Source organism: Botryllus schlosseri, chromosome 11 (assembly GCF_051294905.1).
Source record: "Botryllus schlosseri isolate E-star chromosome 11, Bs_hap1, whole genome shotgun sequence".
NCBI classification, from domain to species: Eukaryota; Metazoa; Chordata; class Ascidiacea; order Stolidobranchia; family Styelidae; genus Botryllus; species Botryllus schlosseri.
In genome coordinates, this window is record NC_137246.1 from 12,717,801 (window position 1) to 12,742,601 (window position 24,801).

The 24,801-nt window shown below is 40.9% G+C and overlaps 2 protein-coding genes across 2 annotated transcripts in view; one reads left to right on the forward strand and one right to left on the reverse strand.

Annotated features, from left to right (window-relative positions):
* The first annotated feature begins 1,013 nt into the window (after window positions 1–1,013).
* Window positions 1,014–10,464, forward strand: LOC145450011 (uncharacterized). The gene is made up of 11 exons (XM_080328464.1): window positions 1,014–2,007; window positions 3,263–3,439; window positions 5,896–6,535; window positions 6,995–7,144; window positions 7,201–7,384; window positions 7,619–7,736; window positions 7,796–7,960; window positions 8,018–8,193; window positions 9,702–9,865; window positions 9,926–9,990; window positions 10,044–10,464. Exons 1-11 carry the CDS (start codon window positions 1,929–1,931, stop codon window positions 10,058–10,060), a joined length of 1,935 nt encoding a protein of 644 aa, XP_080184590.1. The 5' UTR covers window positions 1,014–1,928; the 3' UTR covers window positions 10,061–10,464.
* A 9,267-nt stretch (window positions 10,465–19,731) lies between these two features.
* LOC145449911 (uncharacterized) overlaps window positions 19,732–24,801 on the reverse strand; it is a 38,877-nt gene continuing 33,807 nt past the window's right edge. The window contains exon 15 of the mRNA XM_080328350.1: window positions 19,732–23,500. Coding sequence (XP_080184476.1) covers window positions 23,387–23,500 — 114 coding nt within the window. The 3' untranslated portion in view covers window positions 19,732–23,386. The remainder of the gene's footprint in view (window positions 23,501–24,801) is intronic.

Here is a 24,801-nt window from a genome sequence, read left to right on the forward strand (position 1 = left end):
CGCCAGGGCAATAAAACTACTCCGAAATAGCCATGATGACTATTTGGGTCCGCTTCATAGCCGTAGTATTCGTGCGGCCCCGACCGTACTCTGAAATTCTAAATTTGGCCCTCACATCGAAAAAGTTTGGGAACCACTGCTGTATAGTGTATCAAGTCGATGGGCAATGCTTTGCTAGTGTGACGTCATATTGACGGTCAATGAGTTACACCTCATCCGCTAGTGGGCGCTAAAGAGTGTCAGGAATTTGCTTTACAAAAATATGGTAACCCTAACGTAGGATGGCATACCGCTCAGCTCTGCTTGATCGAGCGTTTCTTTCGGACGACAGAGGATTCCAATCACGTCACAGCAGAGACAGCTTATCAATCAATTTTCCAGTCACTACATGCAACAAATTCAGATATCAACCACACCTCCGGGGGAAGTGAGTGGCGAAGTTGGTTAAGCACTGCATTCACGACATCGAAGGTTGATGGTTCGAGCCTCGGCTCTGCCATGTTTCTATGTGTCTGAGGTTTATCTGGGCTCCCCATCGCCGATCCCGCTGTAATACAGCGCATTGAAAAAGCTCAGACGTTGAGAGAGCCGAACTCTTGAAGGGAGGCAGCGAATGAGCCGGAAAAAAACTCGAGTCAAGTGGACAAAAAGACATTATGAAATTTACTGTGCGGGCGCAAATGACCAAAATGTTGAAAGCGCCAATTATATGTGTCAATAAAACAAACAACAAACCACACGTCTGCCAACAGCTCTGATTCGTGGCGAATCAATTCGGTTTTGAGTCCTGCACGACTCTGATCAGACCAGACTGCAAACCGAGATCTCACTGAAAGTGAAACCAAAATCAGCGGCTTGTCACGTGGTTAATTGCTCATTCTCAATTGCTCAGTGTGGCAATTGAGCTGTCGATCTGACATTTCCGGCTTGGAGTTTTCAAAAGAAATTGGAGCGCGTACTTCATTGGGCGGCGGGAAATATGTTCGGGATCGAAATCTCGGTAGAAGTGTTACCGATATCGGTTGCTTATCACGTGACCATGGACGACGTTGCTCAGTGCGGCAACCACCGAATGAGCTGTCGATTTGACATTTCCAGCTTCAAGTTTTCGAAAGAAATTCGAGTGCCTACTTTATTAGGCGCCGCGAAATTGGCTTGGGTTGCAAGCGCAGTCTGCGCGGTCCGTTCGTCAGAAATAACTTTAGATGTGAACGAGTTGTGTTTCTACTGACGGTTGAATTTGAGTCAGAGATCTTGTAGTTATTGTTAGTGCTGTTTTTGTTTTATCTTGTTTTTTAAAAACACCTATCGGAGCAATTGTGGACCGCAGTGAAACATTGCGCGGTTCGCGAATAAGTACCAATATGGAAAAGAAATGCGATTCTAATTTAGCTTGTGGTCAGGAATGATTGAGCTAATCTGGTCTGGGCGAGGAGAAGGGAAATCTTTGAACTCACTAAAATATTCATATGATGACTATGCACATGAATATTTTTGATAAAAGATAGTCGACAACCTGGAATTTTTGTTGCGTTTCATGGGATGTTGCCACGATATGTATAATTGATATCTGCAGTTCGATATCGCAATGTACGCATGATTTTAGCTATCAGTGTTATTACATTTGGTATAATTGGTCTTCAAACTACTATAAAGCATATGTGCGGTCCGCGGCTTCACAGCTTTGTCGTAGTCCAGAGTCTAGCTAGATTGTCAAAAATAATGCACTGTAGGCAGTGATGTACACTAGTTTCATATTTGAATCCTAGTTAGACTCGGAAAGAGTGATGGCGAAACTTGAGGTCTTCGGCGCAGTAATTTCTTTGTAATATCCGTTTCTAGCTGTGGTATTTACCTCTGTCGCGACATGACATGTTATTCTGAAATCTTTGTTCTTGTGTTACCATGAATATTGCTGGTCGCGATTGATGTCAGATATATCTGCGCGTCAAACGAGTTATTTCATGGAAGGCAATCAGGAAAACTACCGAAGAGCGATGCAGCCTGGTAAATTGCTTCTTTATATTTTATTATGTTATGTTTCGCGACCTTGTTTCTCGTCCCCGGCCAGAAGTGCTAGACACGCGCGATGGTAAAAAATCGTGCACTCGTTACCGACACAAAATTATCTGCTTTTATATAAGTTACATTCTACATTTCAAGCATTGTTGATTAGATTCACAATGTAAACTGTGCGTTGCATACGACATAGTCTTGAAATGAAGTCTATAATTTCTGCTCATCGGCCGGTCCGAATTTCGGTTTTGGTGAAAATCTCGCATCGACGGCACGACGTCGGCTAATACTATTATTATGGTGTATGTCCGTTACTAAGCACATCCAAGTTACACAATTCTATTGATTGCAATCTCGAGAATACACCATTGCTCTAAGAAAGCTTCCCGCCCTCTTACAATCTTTCACACCCCCAGCTTGAGAACTACAGAGCCAGGCACGTGCTCTGGAATTGTAGTATTCCGCTATGTAAAGCCAGGTTGATGATTGTGACTTCCGACATTAATGTCTTCGAAAAGGCACATCTCGGTCGCAGTTATAAAATAACGGGTGCTCTATATATCGTGTTGAAGGCAGTATGACACCGTAAAGAGTTAACGAGAAAGCATATAACCTAGTAAGCGTCTTGATGTCGAAAACGTTTGATTAAGGAGCAGGATTGCAGCTCTTGCACTGAACAGGAAGTATGCAACACACGATACTGCCCTGCCATGCTCAATTGCTCATTGTTGATGACTTGTTTACGAACGCTGTCGAAAGTAATGCATTGCGCCTGCGAGACTTCAATGAATGGACTTAACGTGAATTTGAAATGTGCGTTCGCGATTATTTTTGGCAGCTGTGTATGACTTATGCAGTATAAATGACACTGGTGGATTTTCGTGATAGTCAGTGTGTTTATGTGTGTCCATATGTACGGAGTGTGTTTATGTGTACCGTCTTTTTTCATCTAATCAATCCCTGACCTAGACCTACCATAACCAATTCATGACATAACTCAAGATACCCCTTACAAAATTGTATCCACAACGTAACATAATCTTTACACCTATTTAATCCAATCACATGACAAAACTCTTACCTAAACTCCAGCTCCATTCACAACTTAATCGAACCCGTCACCCAACTCAAATGGTACTCAAATGAACTGTCACACAAATGAACATCTATTCAACTGAACTTGAATTATTTCCCTCCCATACACCTAATTTTGTTTTGTCACTCAGCTTATCGACTACCCTTTCAGACGCCACAAGCGGTGGGAGACTGTTATCTGCGTCCGAAGAGAGCGGGGGAAAGCCGGCCATCAAAATGAGTCGCGCAGCAAGACGCCGCGTTCGCATCGTCCTGATCGTCATTTTGTTGGTCATTCTCGCGGCCATCGTTGCTATCGTCGCCATTCTTGTGACAGGACGCCCTGCTGGTGAGGTGACACTGTAAACGAATAACGTGGATTTTCAAGCTTTACATCAAGGCGTCCGTACGACATTCATTTTTCACACCCATCTAATGCTTCAGCGGTCAGCAACCTTTCCTATGCAGCGTGTCAAATTTCAAGATATTACAGACTGGCGTGCCAAACATTTTTTTGTCACATTGTCGTTCTAACCAAGGCTTCCCACCAAACGTTAATCTGAAGATGTCAACGGCATCGGTTGCGCAAATACTTCATAAATTATGGGCCACGCAGAGTTTAAATGTGAGTCGTTACCGCACCAGAGCTCTCATTTCTTCCTAATAATTTTCTTGGAGGAACTGCCGTAGACTAGCATTACTACCAGGGATATCCCTGATTACTACGGCATCATGTGATATTAGAATGACGTTTTCTCATAATTGGAAATACGGTTGAACTCATTTGGGTACAACATGCATATTGTTTAGTTTCAAGTCTAAGCTATATCAAGCTAAGCGCGAAGAAATCTTTTCAACGCAAATAAATCTGCCTAAAAACACTCTACTTACTGTTGATTTACGAAACATTTCGGATCACCTTCGAGCTTGCCCCTTATTGAAGGGTTTGAGGTGTGGTAGTTTATATGCGGTCATGCGCTGAATATGAGTATAAGGGGGACATTGTTGTTCGGGACCTGGTTTTGTGAACTCACCAAATCAATGATTTGTTTTGATGACTCTTGTTTCATAGAACAGTGCAGCGTTCAACTGGCTGTCTGCACCTTTTATATTTCGTACATGCACGTGAAAACGTATAACAGGCTAACATTAGAAATGCATTTCTTTCGATGTGTGAAGCTTGGGTCGCGAGATGTTAATAAAGCTCCGATTTAGGTCGCGCTATAGAAAGTTTACTAAGCACTTACGCTTCACTACATACGTTTTGATTGCCTTCGGACTAACTATCAAGAAATAACTAGAAGTAGCCATAGACAGAATTCGGCAGTGGTGTGGCATATCGCGTTGCTAACAAAACCATAGCTAATGGTTTCACGTGCAGTGCCGTCATTAATTCCTGTCTTGGAAGCTTCCGTTTGAATTTCTGCAACCATCATGATTATCTCGCGTGCGTCTCGCGTGCGTCTCGCGTGCGTGTGGGGTTGCCAAATCCTGGCGTAGTTTGTATGAATGAGCCAAATCCACAATACTTATTCTTTATAAATAATTGCATATGTCAAGAAAGCGGAAATAATGGCACAAGACAACATAAGTAGCCTATGCCATCACGTGTGTATGTGTGCATTTGGCTCATTTTCATCAACGCGTATGGGTGTAATGCCCGCATTACGTCCAACTGTGCCGCCGCTGACAAAGTAGTCATCGTCGGTATTCAAGCATGACGATAAATACCGCCGTACATTTTTGCTCAAGAACAAGTAAAGTAGCGATCTCAAAGTCAGTAAAAAACGTAAGTATTCTACGACTAGTTTAGCCTAAAAACTGAAAGGTATATATAGAAGTGGAAGGAGTCTAAAATCATACCCACTTGAACAAGTAGTCTAAAGTAGTCAGAACATACTTGGGTACTGCGAAAAGAGTAGAAGTGCTTCGTCACTTACTACCTCAACCGTTGACTTCGCGTCGACTGTTCTCTATGGTTTTTTTCCTGTCATATAACACCAGTGCTCTCCATGATCATAACCACTAATGAGTAATCAGTTACGCTCCTAGTGAACATATTAGATTTCAGGTGTTTTCTATTATCATCAAAACTCAATCGTAACGAGCCAAGGTGCTTTCTAATCTGTTGAAGTAATTCACGGCCAGTTTTTATCACGTATCGAGTTTCGCGAGGTGCACGATTGATGACCACGGAACTGAACTCGATATGTTTCACAGGCGACTGGTGACATGACTGATTGTTAGGGCTCGGCGTCATAAGAGTATAGCCCTATATGAATGATGTTGAAATTTAAATATGTATCTTTCATACGAGCCAAGGAAAGCAATGCTAGACTTATCTATCACGTTAAAGGAAAATTGTCATTTTCTCGGCCGTAATTGTTTTATTGAATTTTATAACAATGGATCAACATTTCACAGAAATGTCTTTGTACTACTTGTTTTCTGCGATGTGATGCGATATTCGACCAATCGAGGCTTCAAGGCTATAATTCTCGTTAACTTTGTGGACAGGAGCGTGTAATTTCAGAACTCGAAAAATCAACTTTCACTACTTGACTCGGGACATTGCAATTCGTTCTCGATTCGGATTCCACTTCTCGAATCAATATGCCCAACCCTCCTGATTATGATGACTATGGATATTCATTAGGAACAGTGATTTAAAATGTCTCCGAACAGTCGAAAGACGCGCCTGGATTTCCTCGCCGCGGTGAAAATCTGGAAACCACACTTATATATTTCTAATATAGCGGTGGCGTGACATTAAAAGGCCAAAATCTCGGAAATGTTTGCTTGCAGGATCCCCAGTGGATGAGCTGCAGCATCCGCAATCCGTTCTTGTCTCGCAAAAGCATGTCCGGTGCCAGTACGACGTAACCGTGTCGGATGAGGCCTCGCATTGGCGTCATTTCAACGACAGAATGCCGGAATGGAAACAACTTTCGGACCTGAGACACGGCGGTTATGTTATCATCTCGCCCGGTCTCAAATTGGAGAAAGGCTATCCGGGGGTGCTCGTCTCACTGCAGCTGCCTGGCAACAACACGCGCTTCCACGTGGTGGCGGTTACGACCAATATGACAAGCAAAACGAAAGCGCGAATTCTGCATTCGGGACACGGGAAATGCGACAGCGTTGCTATTGACGACGCCGATTTCTTCAGCGGTGAAGAGCGAGCTTTCCGTCTCTACGTTTTTTACAAAAGCCTCTTCAGGCTGCACGGGATCAAAGCGACCGTGACTGCACTTCCCAGAGTTTACAGCTACAAGGCTTTCAAGGCTGGCGACGATATAGAAATGACGAATGGTACAGATTTTTTCGTCGTCAAGCCGGGAGGGCGTGATCACTGCTCATTGGAAGTCTTCAACAGATCCGAGATCGACTGTAATTGGAGAAATATCGAGGGCGAAGATGCTGCAGACTTCATGCTGACGGACGGGTGCGATTATACACTGTTTATGAAAATCGGGTATTTCGCCGATTTTCACTTTAGCGTAAGATGTAAATCTGGTTACATTGCATTTAAAGACCAAATCGTGCTTTCATACGGTTATTGGTGCGTGAAAATAAGTCAAGCACACCAATATTTATGAAGATCTATCCCACGGGTGTAGGGAACTGTGTTGGCGTGTACAACCCAACCAAATGTTGATACACACAAACAAAATCCACTACACTACTGGGATATATCTTCATAAGGATTAGTATATTTGAGTCATTCTCATCCATTAAAATGGGAGTAAAAGCACAGTTAGGGATCGAAAGTGCCATTTACCAGATTATTACTTCACGCTATGGAGGAACTCTGACGAATACACCTATTATCTATGTCAACCAATGGATTTACAGAATATTATAGAGGCCGCGTGCTGCTGCATTACCGAGGTTTTAACCACAGATCCGACTGTATCGCAAGAGGCACCAAGTCCGACCAATCAGCAATTAATTTCCTGAAGTTGGAGACGGGCAACAATCAGTACGAAACGCGCGCTCTGCTGATTTCGCCGCTCCTCCGGCAAGACGCACCAACTGTTACGTTTACTCTTTGGTGAGTCACGTGAGATGCCACTTTTGTCACGACCGCTTGAGTCTGTTCGGTGACAGGTTCAAGCTCAAATGTCGTGGTTTGGAAATCCGCGTTCACCGTGTAGCAGGAGGCGAGTCGAACAGGCGCGTGGCAATGGGCACATCGACAGTGATCGCCCGAATTTCCTCGAGTCCCACTCATGGCCAATGGGAGTTCCGCTCTTTCGATATTCCTCTGCCGGGAAGTCATGCATCTTATCAGGTGGCGCGAGTTGTGTTGTGACGGGGTTTCGATGTCTGACCCAACATTTAATATTTCACTGAGTTCGTAAGATGCAATATCACCACGATTGAAAACTTTTAGTACAAAGAAAGTGCAACACCTGACGATTACACAATTTTTCAAACATAGTTTTCATCAATTAATGATTCAATGATGAGGACAACGTTATCATTTTTTAAAATGTTGTTACCCGACCTTCTTCATTTTTTGCAGTTGGTTGTTGAGGGCATCATACCGGCGAATGCTAGTTGCAGTGGCGAAAGGTGCAACCCCACTGTCGCCATCGACAGTTTAACGCTAGAGTTATTTTACGAGCGGTGCGAATCATCAGGTAACATCAGCGTTTCACTTTTGGTTTGAATCCTCTTATGCTTATCGACTCTCTTGTAGACGGCAGCGACGTCATGGACTGCTCGTTTCAAACGGATTCCAGCAAACAGACAATGTGCGAATGGAAATCAAGTTACCCCGAGCAGGTTGCAGCAGCACACCCGCCTGGAACAAACCTGGACGACTATGCATATGGTGATCGCGATTGGAAGTCGCACAGCAGCGGTAAGTGATTTCATCTTGATGCCCACAGTAACCTGACACGGTTCCGGTCCTATGCAGGCATGGGAACGAATCACGGGGCGACTGCGCAGCACATGGAAGGGAGGGGTCGAACTTTATCCTATGAACCGGCGGGCAACGCCGGGCGTGAGCCATACTTGAGAACGCCTCTGTTGATCGCCACCAAGGATTGTTCCTGCCTCATGAACTTGACGTACCTCATGCGCGGCCCTAAGGTGAGCTAGCAGAGGTCATCGGTATAACGTTGTACTTCTGCTTTTCCGAAGTATTCAAGTAATTTTCCCCTACTTCCACCACTTACCGAAATGATTATGATTTACACAAGTAGTCGGCGACCTGTTTCAGACCCGACCCGAATTTAAAGGGAACTAAAACCATTATATGCATGCGAGATGCGACCGCATCATGTTGATTTCCGATATGGAGACAAGCATTCGAAGGAATGTTAAAACTATGTAATAAGAGGTAGTCTACCTGGGTACAATTATACAGAAATGTAACTGCACTACAGTATTTCAGAATGATCGCTTTTATTGCTTCAATTACCATATGAACCTGAATTCACGAACTCAAATAGTCACCGTTTCATTTGCATGCGCGATAGAGGCCCTGTATTTGCTTTGCGCCAAGTACCGAAGCCGTGGCAGTGGCTTGACTTTTCACCAGCTTAAGGTATCTCATGATTTGCTTCAAATCGATAACGCAGTTACGTTTGAAGTATACCTATACTATCATATTGCTCAAACCTTCTGCGAAGCTGCTGAAGATGACCAAGTAAGGTATTTTTCGAACCGAAGGTGAAATATGAATAGATAAGTTGCGACGGCAACATGTAGTGCAGAGCCAACGCGTTCTCTTACTAATGTATAGCTGCTATGTATCTAACATACCTCCATTCAATAGTGGATGCTTATAGTCGGCTACATTCTTGCGTAGCCTGTGGGCGACGAGTGGATGTGATAAATAAACAAGCAGGTAATTATTTCAGTTAACCTTGTAGGATTTATTTATTGGCTTATCAGAAGTAACTATTCGGTTTGGTTTAATTGTGACACGGCGTATAGCAACTGTATCCAAAATCACAGTTAAATGTTTCGAACTAGAATAAAAATAGCATCCGTCTTCTTTTCTGTAAAAAATTGAATATCGTGAGTTATTAAGACCTCAGAAAGAATTAAAGCGACCCCGCTTGGGGTAGCGTCCCACAGGTTACCGACCAGTGACTGAGACTACTTCCATTTTTGCATGGTACAGTTTTTGCAGAATTGCTTACTTTTTACAGTTCGGATTTTGAAAATTAGAGAGCTGCTATAGTATAAAATTTGTATCACTTTTATGTGTGAAATCGTCACGAAAACCAGGTGAAATATTGCCAAGAAGGTTCACATTTGTAGCGCAACTCTGTAGTCATTTTACGTTAGATGCACCTTGCACCTTGCCACCACCGATTACCTGCTAAAACTGTGCGAACCCTCCACCAAATCTATTTTTTGAAACTACTTACTCAAAGCAGACCTTTCATATTCCACTTTCACTTTAAGTAGTTCTGGGACATCTATGAAATCGCTACTTCTACTTGCAATTTAGTAGATATTTACATCCATACTTCTACTTCTACTCGCGGTTTTACTTCTACTTCTACTTCAGTACTTCAACTACCTCTGAGAGCTAGTGAATACTCTACGTTCACTGCCCCTTAATTCTCCATCCCCGATTCTTTTAGATACCGCGCCTGCAAGTGAACATGATATACGGCGCCGACATCACCGATGAAAATCGAGAAAAAGAACCACAATGGTCTTTGTATGGACATCAGAGTGATGATTGGGAGACTGCCATGATCGCTATCAATTTGAATCAGGGAGCTATCTTCCAGATTGAGATCAGGTAGGCTAACCCTCACCCCTCCTGGGACAGGTCGTCGATATCGCTCTCTGTTGCATTGAGGTCGAGAAACGTCAAGCATGGGGAAGCAAATATTCATATTGACGACATAGTCTTCGAACGATGCGGTAAGTCGTTGATTTGATATTGTCGGCGAGGATGACGTCATTTTGCTTTGCAGCTATGAAGAAGCATTGAACTTCACGACTGTGTCTTCGGCAACATCGAAAGCGACCAAACGTGAGAATTCCACGTCAGAACGCTTCTTTCGGGACGGGGTGGATGCAGTATTGTGAAGTTTATAGCTCGAGGCCTTAGCCATTCCTTGATCGCGCCATCATATCCCGACAGAGACAGATGGACAAAGCTTCTTAAATGACTGTTGTCCGAATACACGCAGCATGCTTTCAAATATTCTCGTTCATTTTTCATACTTATAGTCGTTCTTTTCTTCTTAAGCTTTTGTTTGATGTGGCGTTTCGGGCGTACCGGTATCGTAATCACGGTTCATTTTCTGTGATTTGATAGATGATTCTCTTGTTTCCCTCATGTCCGACCCTGGCGGACATCGGGCAATAGTCGGAGTAAAGACTACACAAATATCCTTTCGAAATCGCATGTATAGAATGGAGACTGAGGATGTTCGTATAGCATTATCGCCGAGTTTCTATCCGCACGATAAACTACTAGGCCAGTTGTTCCCAACCGGGGGGAATTCCCCCCTTGGGGGGAAGTTTGAAATTTTTCGGGGGGAATCTGGTTTTTAGATTTCTATGGTATAGAACTGTTAAGTAGAAATGAGTTCTTTACAATTGTATGTTTCTTTGGCGGATTTCAAGCTAGGTGTATGTTTAAATGCCTTCCGTAGATATTACACCCCCTGATAAAGTGAGGCTCACGAGACGATTTCGTTGGGTCCGCGACACCCTCTCGGCCAAGTTGCTAATAAGCAGGAAAACGTCAAGCCGAATTCAGCGCAAGGCCGCTAGTGAAATTGTTTAACTTTTTAAGCCAACGTATGAGCTAACGTGAAAAACATACCAAATTCATCGATTCAACTCAAGTCCATAGCAAGCGGACTTCGTGATTTATTTTTCGTCAGCGGCTACCAGACCGGTCAAAAACAGGTCAAATTTGACTGTACTTTACCAAAGTTTAGTGCAGTCCGCATTCGCCATTGTTCGGACATATCTGAATATGTTTTGCCATGAATTGCTCAGTCAACAAATGGTTGCGCGTTAAAAAGCACCTTCGTTTAGTCACAGGCAACTTTTTCCGAGGGGGGGAATTTTGGCTCAAATATCGGCCAAGGGGGGCACGAGACGAAAAAGGTTGGGAACCACTGTAGGCAGTCACCAGCAGAGATGGTCAAAGTAGTCAAGAAATCTACTCAAGTAGAAGTAGAAGTAGCAACGCAATAATCTACTCAAGTACGATTAGAAGTAGTCATTTTAAAAACAGTTTCAAACTATTTGAAGTATAAGTGGAATTGACTGACTCTCCTCAAGTACGTAAGTAGCTGTGAAAACGATCTTAATTCGTTCGCATATACCAGGGGTTGGTAACCTGCGGCCGTAGCAGGGAATTTGTGCGGCCGTTGACACGTAATTCAATTACTATGTGTTGGCGGCCATGCACATGCAAATTGAAATTACAAATTCACTCCCGAAGTTTCGAGAGATTAATCTTAATTATTCTTGACATTTTTTCTTCACGCTCCGCGCGATTCAATGCGACTTCTTTTCTCAATTTTAATACAGTAGGCCCCTTTGCAATCTGAGCCGCAATGGGAATCGCGTGCTCCTCACGACGGAAATTTGTTTCTGGTATACATTTGTGCGATTCCAATATATTTTCACTATACCGACAATCCTTATGAGGGGTCAATAAATAACAGCATGCAACAAAGTGACCAATAATATTATCATTTGTAACTTGCCCAAAATTTTCGAAAGCATTCCCTCTATCAACTCTACTGGTGAATCTGATCACATGGCCTGAGAAAGGATAAATGTTTGATAGTGACATGTGATACTGCTACTACTAATGACGGAATCCATTCGTGATCTGAAAATTTTTCGCGCCTGGCGCGACCATTGCCAATTTCAGTTACTATTCATAACACTACCACTCGCGATTTCGGTGCGTATAGGCCGATAATAAAAGTAGAATAGTCCGCAGTTCACCGAAGATCGACAATGGACATGGACAGTTTAACTAGGTATTTGGCGTCCCGTTAGGTCATTACGGCTATGCCCTGTAATGTGGCCGTAGGCTACATAAGTAATCGAAATGCGGCCGTGATTAGCAAAAAGGTTGCCCACCTCTGGCATAGACTGTCAAAAGCTGAAAATTGAGCTCAAAACAGGTGCAGAGCTTGATTCATACTGATGCATCCAAGGAGGTATAAATTTTCGACAGCATATGCGTTTATTCGCATCATGGGAGAAAAATGATAGCATTGATATCGGAATGCGTTACTAATCCTCTGTCATGGTATGGCTCGCAGTTTGGTCGGAGAGAAACACGGAGAAGTGGTGTCGGATACGGTGTTAACACTTTGCGTGACTATTAAACGTTAATAAAAAAATTAAAAAAACATGACTGATCGTAAAAATGCCATATAGCGTAGCTTCATTTTCGGAAAATAGAGGCATTACTTGCTTTTGTACTTAAACATGTATGTTATCCAGACAAAAGAACTAAAGCTAATTAGAAGTCGAAGTGTGATATTGGGAGTCGAAAGAAAAACAGGAATACCACTTCTAAAAAGCGGAAAATATATTTCATGTCTTTTGTTCAAAAACTCTCAATAGTGGTCTTCTGAAATAGGTGTAAAGCTAAAAAAAAAGTAAGAGTCCACTTTTCCAGATCAGGACATCCAATTGGCTGCTAGAGTACGATATGATAGGTAAATGCTGGATTGCCAAATGTTCGTTTCAAGTGCTATGATGGACGGCCATATTTACTATGATAAAATAATTCTTATGGGCGACAATGCGGTGTGAACGGAACCACGCGACCCGCTACCTAAATTTATTCACCGATACGTCCGTGAAATCATATTAGTCTACAGTGCGCAAAGCGCGACGAAAATTCTGGGCTTTTCAACTTTTATGAAAATTAAATGTTGATACACCATGAAAACAGCCCCGGAATTTCTTCAGGCTATCTTTCTGATTGGAGGATTAAACTACTTCTACTTGAAAAACTGAGAATAGGGAAAGTAAGTAGATCACAAAAATATTATGAAGTAGAAGTAGATGTAGCGGGAAATTAGATCTACTTGAGTAAGTGTAGAAGACTACTTGAGTACTTCAATAAAGTAGAAGTACTTCGTTACTAACCAGTGGCCACCTCTGGTCACCATAGTATCGGTTAAAGCAGTGGTTCTAAACCTTCTTTTTTTCTCCAGCGCCACTTTCAAAATTTGCCTATTTCACTATTAGAAATATTTCACGCTTGAATTGCGCCCGAGGATTACTCAACTAACTAACCATATAATATTTCTATGTGCTATTTTGGGGATCAAATCAAGGTTTTTAGAGCAACCATTGAGTAAGGCCTACTGGCTCATACCATTTGGTTCGAACTCGATGTACAGATACATATCCCGAATTCACCTCTGCGAATGGCAATACGGGGAAGTTAATTGTATGAGGTTTTGTTTCATTGCTTTGTGTGACTACTAAATCAACCGAGAATGTGGTAAAGGTCTTTACTCACATTAAATTTAGTACTGCACTAAGCTCTTAACTCTAGCATGAATCTGGGTAGCAACACTACGCAGTAACATCATTTATGATATGACTAAGAAATATTCTGACGATTTAATTTTGTAGCTCACAAATACATGTATATTCAGTTAGTGATTTTGGCGAACAAGCTTCAAAGCATCTTTAATGCACAAATGACATCACTCTCAAAAGCGGTACAGTGCCTGTTCGAGTCGCTGTGCGCTGCTGGATACAATGCCTATAGTTCGAAACATTTTGTGGAAACAACCCGAGCTAGCGTTACGGGAGTGTTTTAAGTAACGAGGAATTGGAAATCCAAAAGTACGCCCAGTTCATTCTACGTGAAATAAAATGAACCACCGCATTCATAGAAACATCGTTCGTGTATATTGCGCGCGGTTCGCGACGAAAAACGTGATTGGACAGATTTTGTGGAATTTTAGTTTGCAACGAGAAGTTAGGGATATATAGAGATATTGTTCTACTGCATAATCGTATGTCCTTACTACGCCATCTACTGCGAGGCCATTTTCTTCATATATTGGGATTGGTTGAATTGAGTTCATCGTAGAGTATTATTGAGATTCCAAATGATGCTACGAAATCGTGACCATATCTGCGTCAGTAAAGTTACCAAGGACAGTAAGACTGCGTGTTGGACGGCAGTGAGGACAAAGTTTCCAGTGACTCCAATGGACATGTCAAGGTATTTAATCTTAATATAATCCTAATATAACTTAATATTCAGGATGAGGACGGAGTTTGGTTTCTTGAAATCTATCGTCTATCAGATGCCTCTGCATATGTGCTTTTCGCGGACCAGCCGAAATGTTGAACGTGGTGTAGTTCAATCGATGCATTCATAAACAAAGTATATTGCTTGCTTTATCAAATCGGTTGTAAATTATACCGATCATAGTCATAATATTTCAGTACAAAGACAAAGCGTGCTAGATCTCAGTTTGATTCATATCTTTCTCGCATATAGAGGCGAATGCGCAATTAATAAGATATACTGTCACCACTCTGATAAAGACGGGTCCTAGTGTCGGATTACGAAACTTATAAATATACCACTATATTCACATAGGTTTTTTGGGGGGTTCTTCGGCGTCAATCTGACTTCAAATACAGTAGCGTGAGAAACGAACAGCAAGACGTGCCGATGAATAAATTGGTATCATATCCCCGATGATATACTGAATAAAGAGACGTCGTAGGTCGTAGCACAGACAACTCAAAAGCCCTCCATGGTCTTCATAGATCAGTTCGACCGAAGAGAAATCAGAGAATAACTCCTATTTTTCTTTTTACCAATATCATCAGTTGAAAACATTGCCTTTAAAAGTTCAAGCAGAAACTGAGCGTGATGCAAACAGGGAAATGTTTAGTATCCCGTCGCATTAGCTTATATAAGTCGACTTTATAATTACTTGGGAGTGCGCTAATATGACACTACCATCTCGTAGTGGCTCTACATTTTATTGTAATACAGCTCATGATGCTTAGAGCAAGGAATATTAGACAGCCTTAATATTCAAAGACCTCGGTCAGAAAAGCGATTATATAATTGGACAGACTGATAAATATAGGACAGAATTGAGAGAGAGCAATACGTCTGTAATCTTCGAAGGGTACTCGCGGAAGTAGCCATCAATAGTCAAACTGTTGCGGTTACAGTAAACTTGCATTGTTGTTTTCCCTCGCCTCAAAAATACCTGGCGAGTAAAACTGACTGCATTCATTTTAAATCAAAACCACTTCAAAAGTCTAAAACATTATTGAAATAATACTTTTTGAACGACTATCGACAATGCCCAACGGGCATTAGCCTGTGTTTGCCGGTTACTTGCTTGAATTCATAATTCTACAGACTCGATATTATCAAACCTGTCTGTACACGTAAACTGTCGCAGTAGCGTTAACCAATCAATCTACTAATATCGTCGAATTTCTGTAGATATTAATAGCTACTCTCAATGAGAGAGGAGTATATTAATATTACACTTACCACTTGAAAAGTTGGAAATATTACAACCACTGCACCTTCACCATCTCAATTACAATACCCCCGCCATCAGGATGACAAATCACTGCACTGGGTCGGCTTACATATCAATATGTATATAAATATATAGTCATAGTTTGCTTCTACACTTTCGTATATTTTGTTTGCCCGATCCATTGTGTATAAATTTAGAAAACGATTATATTCGTTTGCTGATGCTGACAAACAAATGAAAATATCCTCGCGTGATATTATTAATCATTCATGATTCAATTTGTGTCGCCGTAAAGAACGTTTGTCGTCATGCGTCCTATATAAGGTTACATGTTTTTTTTTTTATAGTAGCACAGTGTCATGTCAGGAAATATAGCCTGCCTTCTTTAAATACTTCATTGTAATCATAATAAGACAATTAGTACTGCCTTCTGTTTTTTGACGGTTGTCACAGAAGTTGAAAAGTCTTGACAGATCAAATAGAAATATCAACGCCTTATTTGCTGCGGTCATCAAATATTGCACCTTAGATCATCTCCTCATATCTCATATTGCTTTATTGGGCAAGAGCTCGTTGCATGGGTACAAAGACTGACAACAATCGAAGCAGAAATTTGTTGGAATCAAAAGAGAATACAGGATCAAAGCACATCGAATGGAATAGCTCAAGAAAGTAAATCCAGGTTTCGGATATTCTGTAGTCAAATTAAAGGGGAGATAGATTTCATTTCTAACATCGTCGGAGGATGGCGAAAGAAAATGCTGTAGCTTTAGATGTGAGCATTGCGGCTTGTAACGAGCCGTGGTGTAAAGTCACACACAGAAATGATTTTTTTGTAGAACCACCTATCAGCACTACTTTTACATACCTTTCCATTACAAACTCCCGATGGTTCATGTTATACATTGCTCATCAATATTCTCCTCTACAACCACCAAATTCCCCGGCGTGATCAATTCCCACATGTCGGGACTCACCGCTATATAATATGGTTCAAGTAATATTTTCCTGGGATAAAATCACTGATTTTATATGCTATTCAAAAACAGGCCGTCTTGCGACTTGATCGGATCTCCAAAATCAAGCATATAGTGTAATCAAGCATACAGTGTATATTCAAAATATACCATAATGATAGATTTTCTGATATCACAGGTACATTACAAATGCGATGAGGTTAATCCCATGCTTTGGCATGGCAAATAGATGTGCTTCATTGGTTTCAGTTGTACTGTTGGTCAAATTATGTGACTATAGTCTCATTTCATGACCAACTCAATGTGTCAAGACTCCAGAATTCCGTAACATTAACATAGCGTTGTATTTACCAAGCGGCTCAAATGTCATAAATTTCATCTTCGATTTCAATATTAACTCTGACATCGCCGGAATGTTTTGCTCTCTCATATACAGCAGGGCTGTCCAAAATTAGCTTTTTTTCCCGGATTACAGCCATTCACTAATTAAATTGTCACGCTACCCTAAAAAAACGCTGCACACCAAATTTGGTTCAATTCTAGCAAGTATACGACTCCGCAGATCCAATTAAAATTTTTATTTTATTAGGGAAAATTGAAAAAAAAAATCAAATTTTATTTCAACCCCATGAAATTGTCGAGCTGTCTTCAAAGACGACGCAAAACAAATTTGACTCAATTCCAACAAGTAGAAGCGGAGTTATTTGAGTTTTTCGTTGATAATCCCCGTTGATATTTTTGAACAGTCCTAATGTACAGGGGTTGATTTATCGGAGCTAAAACACTTTAAACAAGCATTGACTTGACCGGGAACACCCTGGGACAGAAATCACTTGTAGTATCAAGAATATATAGTTGTATTTTATTGTCTTCTATATATCTTTCGCCATTCGCAGCTCCTTGCGCCACTGAACACACACTGGCTAAAGTTGTTCAAACAGGCTTATCATTTAGGCACTTTTGAAATTATACTTGTGTTTACATTGAAAGTGCAGATCTATATCTCGGCGGATGAGCTTCAACATGCTACTACGGAATATTCCACTGAATTTTATTGGCACACAAGTAGTTGGCAACCTTGCATATGATAACGATAATAATTCCATTGCTTCAATTAACATAAAGCTCCGAAAATCTAGCCTATAACAATTTACCTTGACATGAATATGGGTTTAGTACAATTATTTCATAGTGCCGCCGTCACAATTTCCATACCGAATGTTTTCACATAGGTGTACATTATACAATGGATTATAATGAAAATTTATGGCAGTACGATGATCAGTGTTGCGTGAGATAAGTGTTATTTCACTGGTCCTATATAGAGTTCATAGATATAAAGAAATAAGAAGTAACGATAAGTGTGGCCGCTGTTACCTATATCGGCGACATCGTGTTTATACACCAAATCGGCACTTAGAAATACTTTGGAGGCTGGTCCAAACCCTGCAAATGTGTTACATTTGTTTGAGCTTACTCTGTTACGCGTTCCCGCGAGCATAAACATGAGCTCCATATGTTTTATTATACAAAAAAGCAGGGGTAGGATACTTCAGGGCCCACAGTTTCTCGTGTCGTAAAAAATGACCACGCTGCAAGATCATAATCGAAAATTTGAGGCACGGCCATACGTTTTCCATTTCATTGTACATGACCATGGGGACCGCAGGGCTCCGCGAAGTAGTCATTGATGAGTTTATATTTTGTTACTGTTATACCGTAACAGCTTGGTCTTGGCATTATGAAAATTTATCTCACAGAAGCGACGCAAATCTATTGAAGCTGCACTCTGTATGCAGAAAAAACTAAAATCTTAAAATAGATATTTTAGCAATAATAAGTGTTTTCATTGAAATGCAATAATACTTGAAAAAACGTCGCAATTCGTAATCAGGTTGACCAATTTGAGTTCTCCGAATAAGCGGAACTATATGCTATTTAGTTACGGAGCGCTTTGGGAGACTTGTGTACCGTCTGGCTCAGTATTTTTCAACCTCTAGCGCTCATACGTTCATGAAATTTACTCGTATCCACTGTCTACAATGATCGACTAATGTGAATAAATTTTGATAATAGGAATTATAATAATTATTGTATTTACAATTACTGGGAGGAATGCATTGCATACGCTAAAACAGTCTAGCAAATTCAACAACATTCACAGCAAATAAACAAACAATCAGTCTGTCTGTATATACGTTTACTGATGGCTTTTTGTTGCTATTTTTCGTCAATGATTATTGAACATGTTGAAACGAGGTCTGCACTATGACATCATTGTAGAAAATCAACCCGCAGCGCCCTGCGCCCTGATACAGCAACTTCATATAGTTCAGTGGTCGGGAACCTATGGCTCGCGAGTCATATATAGCTCATTTGGGTATAGTCGAAGATATGGCTCTTTGACAAATTTTAATTTTGTACATAATTTATCAATATTGTAGTGACTTGTCAGTAAATTTTCAGGATGGCCATAATAATTATTCTCGTGGCAGCATAAGCATGTCTTTGAGAAGTCAAGACATTAATGCGGTATCCAGGGTTAGGGGCTCGTACTCCATCTCCAGAATTTCAAAATTTAGGTTGGTGTCGTGAATTCGTTCTATCCGACATTGCGCTCCTCGAAATGTTGGATTGCACGATAACTTGATTGATCACAGAGAATATATCAGACATGGCAGCGCTTGTAGGACAATGCTGATCTACCCCAAGAAATAAATTGCTTGGAAGTGTCATTCACAATTACAAATTGAAATTAAAAACAACGCCATACCTATCCATTTTCTTGATTGGCAAGTAGCTTTCTAGCACTGCCTTAAAACTATTGGTGTGTCGCGCAACATTCGATTGATATCACTGATTGTAAATTCTAAGCTATTTACGATTAGTTGCGCTATCACAGGTGATGCTTGGCCTGTCTGTCCCACGCCTGTGCCTAACCTTTCCTTTCTCGCTTTATCTTTGAAAAATAAATATGAAAATTTCGTGATTTTGGGAGTAAACATTTTCAAAACCTATTCATTCATGAAATCGATAGAAAATACCAATTCATAGACGGTTTCACAAGTTTTTTTCATTCATCCCCGACGACATGTTAGGCACCGCCTCACTTGCCTCCTCTTACTCCACGTCACTGACGGATCACACCCTGCTGTGGGTATGTACTGTTGTATTGACCGTGTTTGGATCCACCTACGCATGTGAGAAGACAAATATGGCGCACACCACGAATCCCAGATATTATTGCTACCAATACGTCACGAATTTTCAATTGTGACGTAAGAGTTGATTTACATGTATGGCTCTTTGGAAGTTGCAATTGACGATATTTGGCCAATATGGCTCTTCGGTCGAAAAAGGTTCCCGGCCCCTGATATAGACCTTGCTTCAAAGAGATTAAGAACCACTGGGTCACGCAGGATGTCAAAACCTTGCAGGTCTATCCACAAGGAGTACAGACCTGTAAAGGCTTTCATTTTTATCCATAAAACAATGATGATCACGTGATAATTCCGCTGCAGTAAATTTTACGCATTGCCATTAATCTTTACGATAAGCACATTACGACTCAGAATTATATATTCCGGGATGCAATTTACACTTGGAAATATATATCGCGCCAAATCAAATAAGTCATATGCAAGGCTATTACCTACATCTTCGATCCATTATTATAGCAGACTGATAGTTTCAGCTTCGAAACGATTTAGTGGCGGGTTGATCATCATCAATAGCGTGGTCTGGAAAAGGCACAAGACCGAGGTAACGACATAAAAGGAAATTTCTCCGAAAGCTGCAATACATGAACGGTACGTGTATATAAAAATAAGACACAACATGTTGCAAAGCAATGACGTCATCATGGCTTGTGTGCCTTCACTTACTTAGGGATAAGCGCTTTGTTTCAATACTTCCGTTGTAAAGGAAAGGGAAGACATAACAATCATTCCGTGAATTCCTACTAGCAAGTACAAGCCTGCATCGCTATGATAATAGTAGGCCACTATTTGCAATGATCCGACAAGTAGATTAATGAAAGCAAATGGACAAGCAATGCGTCTATAAGACTTGATTCTATCGAATAAATATCCAAAAAAGACTGCTCCAATCGCACCTCCTCCAGCAAAACTACATAGATAGTAGGATTTTTCGGTGACGGAAAGTAACGAATTTGACGCAGCGAAATGACCCGGGGTAGGGATCATTATAAAATAAACCAAGAACAACACGTTAGATATTGCGTATGTCCACAGTAGCCCTTGACTATGATAGTTTACAATCAGACATTTCAATTCCTTGACGTATTCATTCGTAGCTACTGACAATAAAATCCGCGTTCCATCGGAAACTGTCGTTCTTCTGGTGTGTTCCAGGTACGATGGTGCAAGAGGCGGTGCATTCGGGATACAACTCCATATTATGCAAGCAAGGCAAAAAAGAAGAACAGATATCCCTACATATAATGCTTGAGTCATGTGAATGATATGATCCGTTTCTTTACCTCAGGCAAAGGACAGGAATGCCAGTGGTATAACGGCTGATAGTAAGTTGCCTATGCTGAAGCAACTGTACATTACTCCGGATACTGTCCCTTGTTCAAGTTCAGAAAACCATACGACGCTGGTAATCGACACGAGCGCGACAAATAGGGTGAACACGGCTCCACATAACATCTGTGCGATGTAAATTAGAAAGAAAAGGCGCTTGCTAGCCATGGATATAGATATGAGGACGTACGAAACGAACAATCCAAGCACGGATGCTAACAGCCATCTCTTAACTTCGTGCGGATATAGTCTTAAGAGAATTCCCATGAAAAGAGTGCATATGATGGCGCTACCTACGTTACTTGCGAATATCCAATCTAGTTGATTAGAATTGAGTAGAAAGTGCGCTGCCAATATTCCACTTAATGTTCCTGAGAAAACAGTCATAATTTCCACGAGCAGTCCAATCAGCGACACCGACAGTAGAATGACCCACCGCCGCCAATCAAGCTTGATGAAACAATTCGTTCTTCCTGCATCCATGAGCAAGGCATATCAAGTCTCGACGACGGCCTAATAACTATGTTGTGTCGATTTCGCCGCTCAAAGCGACTTTGAATGCCAATCCTAATCAACTGATCTTCTTTCACTGCGTGATTTAAAGCTACAAGTGATCACTCTTCACCGTGCCCGCAGTGCACCGCTCTGACAGAAGAAATACTTCCTTCCTGTGCGTTCGTCATTCTCATAAATCGATCATAATGATTTGACAGAAGAACAGAACGTTGCGATGAAGAGATATGACACCACGTGTTTCAATCTACGTTATCAAATCGTACATGAATTTCACTCGTTCTTTCAGTGATATCTTCTCGACATTCATTTATATGTGTACAGTGTACACGAAGAATATTACCTCAAGCGCGACGGCATTTGACAGAGAAAACCTGTTTCTCAGATGGGTACCACCTATTTCATCTATATGCCCCATTAAACGTTTGGTCTTGAACGCCCAACATTAGCTAATAAACAGCACACGGTCTTCAAATTTAACATAGCTCCGTGTCTATATACAATAATACATGGGACCATATATGGTTACATGGCAAGAGAGCCTGATGAGAATATAATTGTGTTGGAAGTATATCCATGAAAATATGAATTAAGTATTAAATACGGCATTACGATGACAATGCTTCTATAGCAGAGTTTGGCTGGCGTTCTCTTCTAGCGATATTGTTTAGTAACGTCGGCGACGATTTGGAGTTAGGCCTAATAGAGAACCGTCACTGTGGCCGCCTTGAGCTACCGCATTATTGGTAGGCTATATCGCCTATCAATCGGTACGAAAACACTACTATTCTATTACAAATGCAGGGTATTCGGTATCACCCTAGAAAAGTTGTAAAAGAGGGATTTGAACTCGAGACAGAACTGAACCGTAAACAGCGAACTTGGACTCGCACTGGTATCTCAACAGTCAACACTATGGCTCGGTCTTGACCCTTTCCGCAACGGCTTTGACAAGGAATTGACTCGACGGTGAATTGAAAACGACTCGACTCGAGTCAATACTATCAATGCAGAAGTTCGGAATATCGGATGAGATTTTTGATTATCTTGATATTTATATTATTTCACACCAATTTTGGGACGCTGATTCCAAAAAAATCATTAGTAATTAGCTATCATCGAGTATCAACCGTCTGTGAGGCTGGCGTGGGTATAGTTGGGGTTGGTCTAAACTGCACCACATATTAAATAGCTCAAATCACAATTGATATTGTGTCAGCATTGTTAAGCTGTGGCATCAGGTTTTCTATATGTAGATTCAGAAAAGTGAAGTAAGTTCAAAGCTCAACAGTCAACGTATAAACAGAGCGTGATATTGAAACTGCCAATGTTCACCACCCACTTGAGAAACATCAGCCGTTTGGGTTCATTTCGGATATTTACATAAGGACGCTTAAGTGCAAGATGTTATGCTTCATATATTTTCTACTAAACGCCGCTGATATTGAAAACATCCACAACAATGTAATGCTTGTAATATCAAACATATCTATTTTATAACGTATATCACATTAGTCGAGAAATGTTAATTCGGAATTTCCCTTTGGACAGACTCTGGTCTTACTCGTGTATTGAGGTATGGGACGGCACTACTGCAGCAGAATCCGTAGCCTACTTTAGCCTAAAGCTAAATGAATATAGTGTAAAATTGTATAAACACTTGATGAAGTATTACACCGTCGTTTCTCACAGTGCTCACACACACACATATATATAGGCCCGAGCCTACAATCCGAACGTTCTGTAGTCATTGTGATTCCATGGCCGCTCTGCATCCTGCAATGCCCCCTGTCGTGTAAAGATACATAGCGACCGGACCGGCAACAAGGAGGAAGATGTGAGTATAGAAATCGCAGAGAGCCTAAATATAAGTGGGATTGCACATTACAGTTTGTCCTTACACAGGAATTTAAAGCAGACATATGCATGTAATACAGTGTGGTGAAAGTGGAGAGAGTTCATAGATCAGTGCATTTCAACCTTTTTTAGTACCATCCGCTATTTTTTCGCAAAAAAATGTCATCCGCACAAACCAATCAAAATTGTTATACAAAGGAAATTGAAGAGACATTTTTTTCAATTGTGCAACATGTGGTTTTATGTAGGCTACCGATTTAGGCCATAAAATGTCTCGTTAAAAATACAACGCCCATCTCGGCCAAATAAGTTGTTTGGTTTGACACAAAAACTTCTGGTACTTGGAGGGCCAGGTCTTCATAGGAGCTATCCAACACTAATCTCGAAAATACAGCGTAATTTCCCCGAGTGAAAAATACTTAGTGGCAGAAATCATGTTTAAGAGTAGGCTATGACACAGAGGTGCCAGAGGCTTATGTTTATCGTAGGTGTGCAAAATAACCCACATATTCGTTTTAATACTTCTGCCTAGGGTTGCATTTAAAACAAAAATCGATTTAAAACAAACATGTTTAAAACAGGGCCCTTGTTTAAAACATGTTTTTATTGTTTATTTTTGTTTGTTTGTTTTTTAAGCCGTGACCAGAGGTGATCAGAGTAGTCAAGAAAGCTATTCAAGTAGAAGTAGAAGTAGCCCGGAAAAAAATCTACTCAAGTACGAGTAGAAGTACTTCTTCTGCAAACAACCTTAAACTACTTGAAGTAGAAGTAGAATTGAGTGACTTTAAATCTACTCAAGTAAGGAAGTAGTTTTGAAAACGATTGTAATTCGTTCGCATGGATTGTTAAAAGCTGCAAATTGAGCTGTGCGAAAGGTGCAGGGCTTGATTCATATTCATGCATACCAGGAGGTATCCAATTTTTGACCAAGCATGGGACATCATGGGACGAAAATGATAGTATTGATATGGAAATGCTATACTAATCATCTGTTTACTCGAACAGCTCGTTTTAGAAAATATCATGGTGTGGCGCCCTCCCCAAATTATGAGGCCGTAGTTTAGTCAAAGAGCAATACGAAGAAGTTGTATAGGATACAGTGTAAACACTTTGCGAGATTAGTAAACGTTAATTAAAATAGGGTGGATCGTAAAAATGCCATTTTGAGTAGTTTTATTTCCAGAAAATAAAGGCATTACACTTCAACATGTATGTTATCCAGACAAAAGAAACCAATTAGACCTCAAGTATGATACTGGGAATAGAAATTGAAATATAAATAATAATTCTAAAAGGGAAAAATTT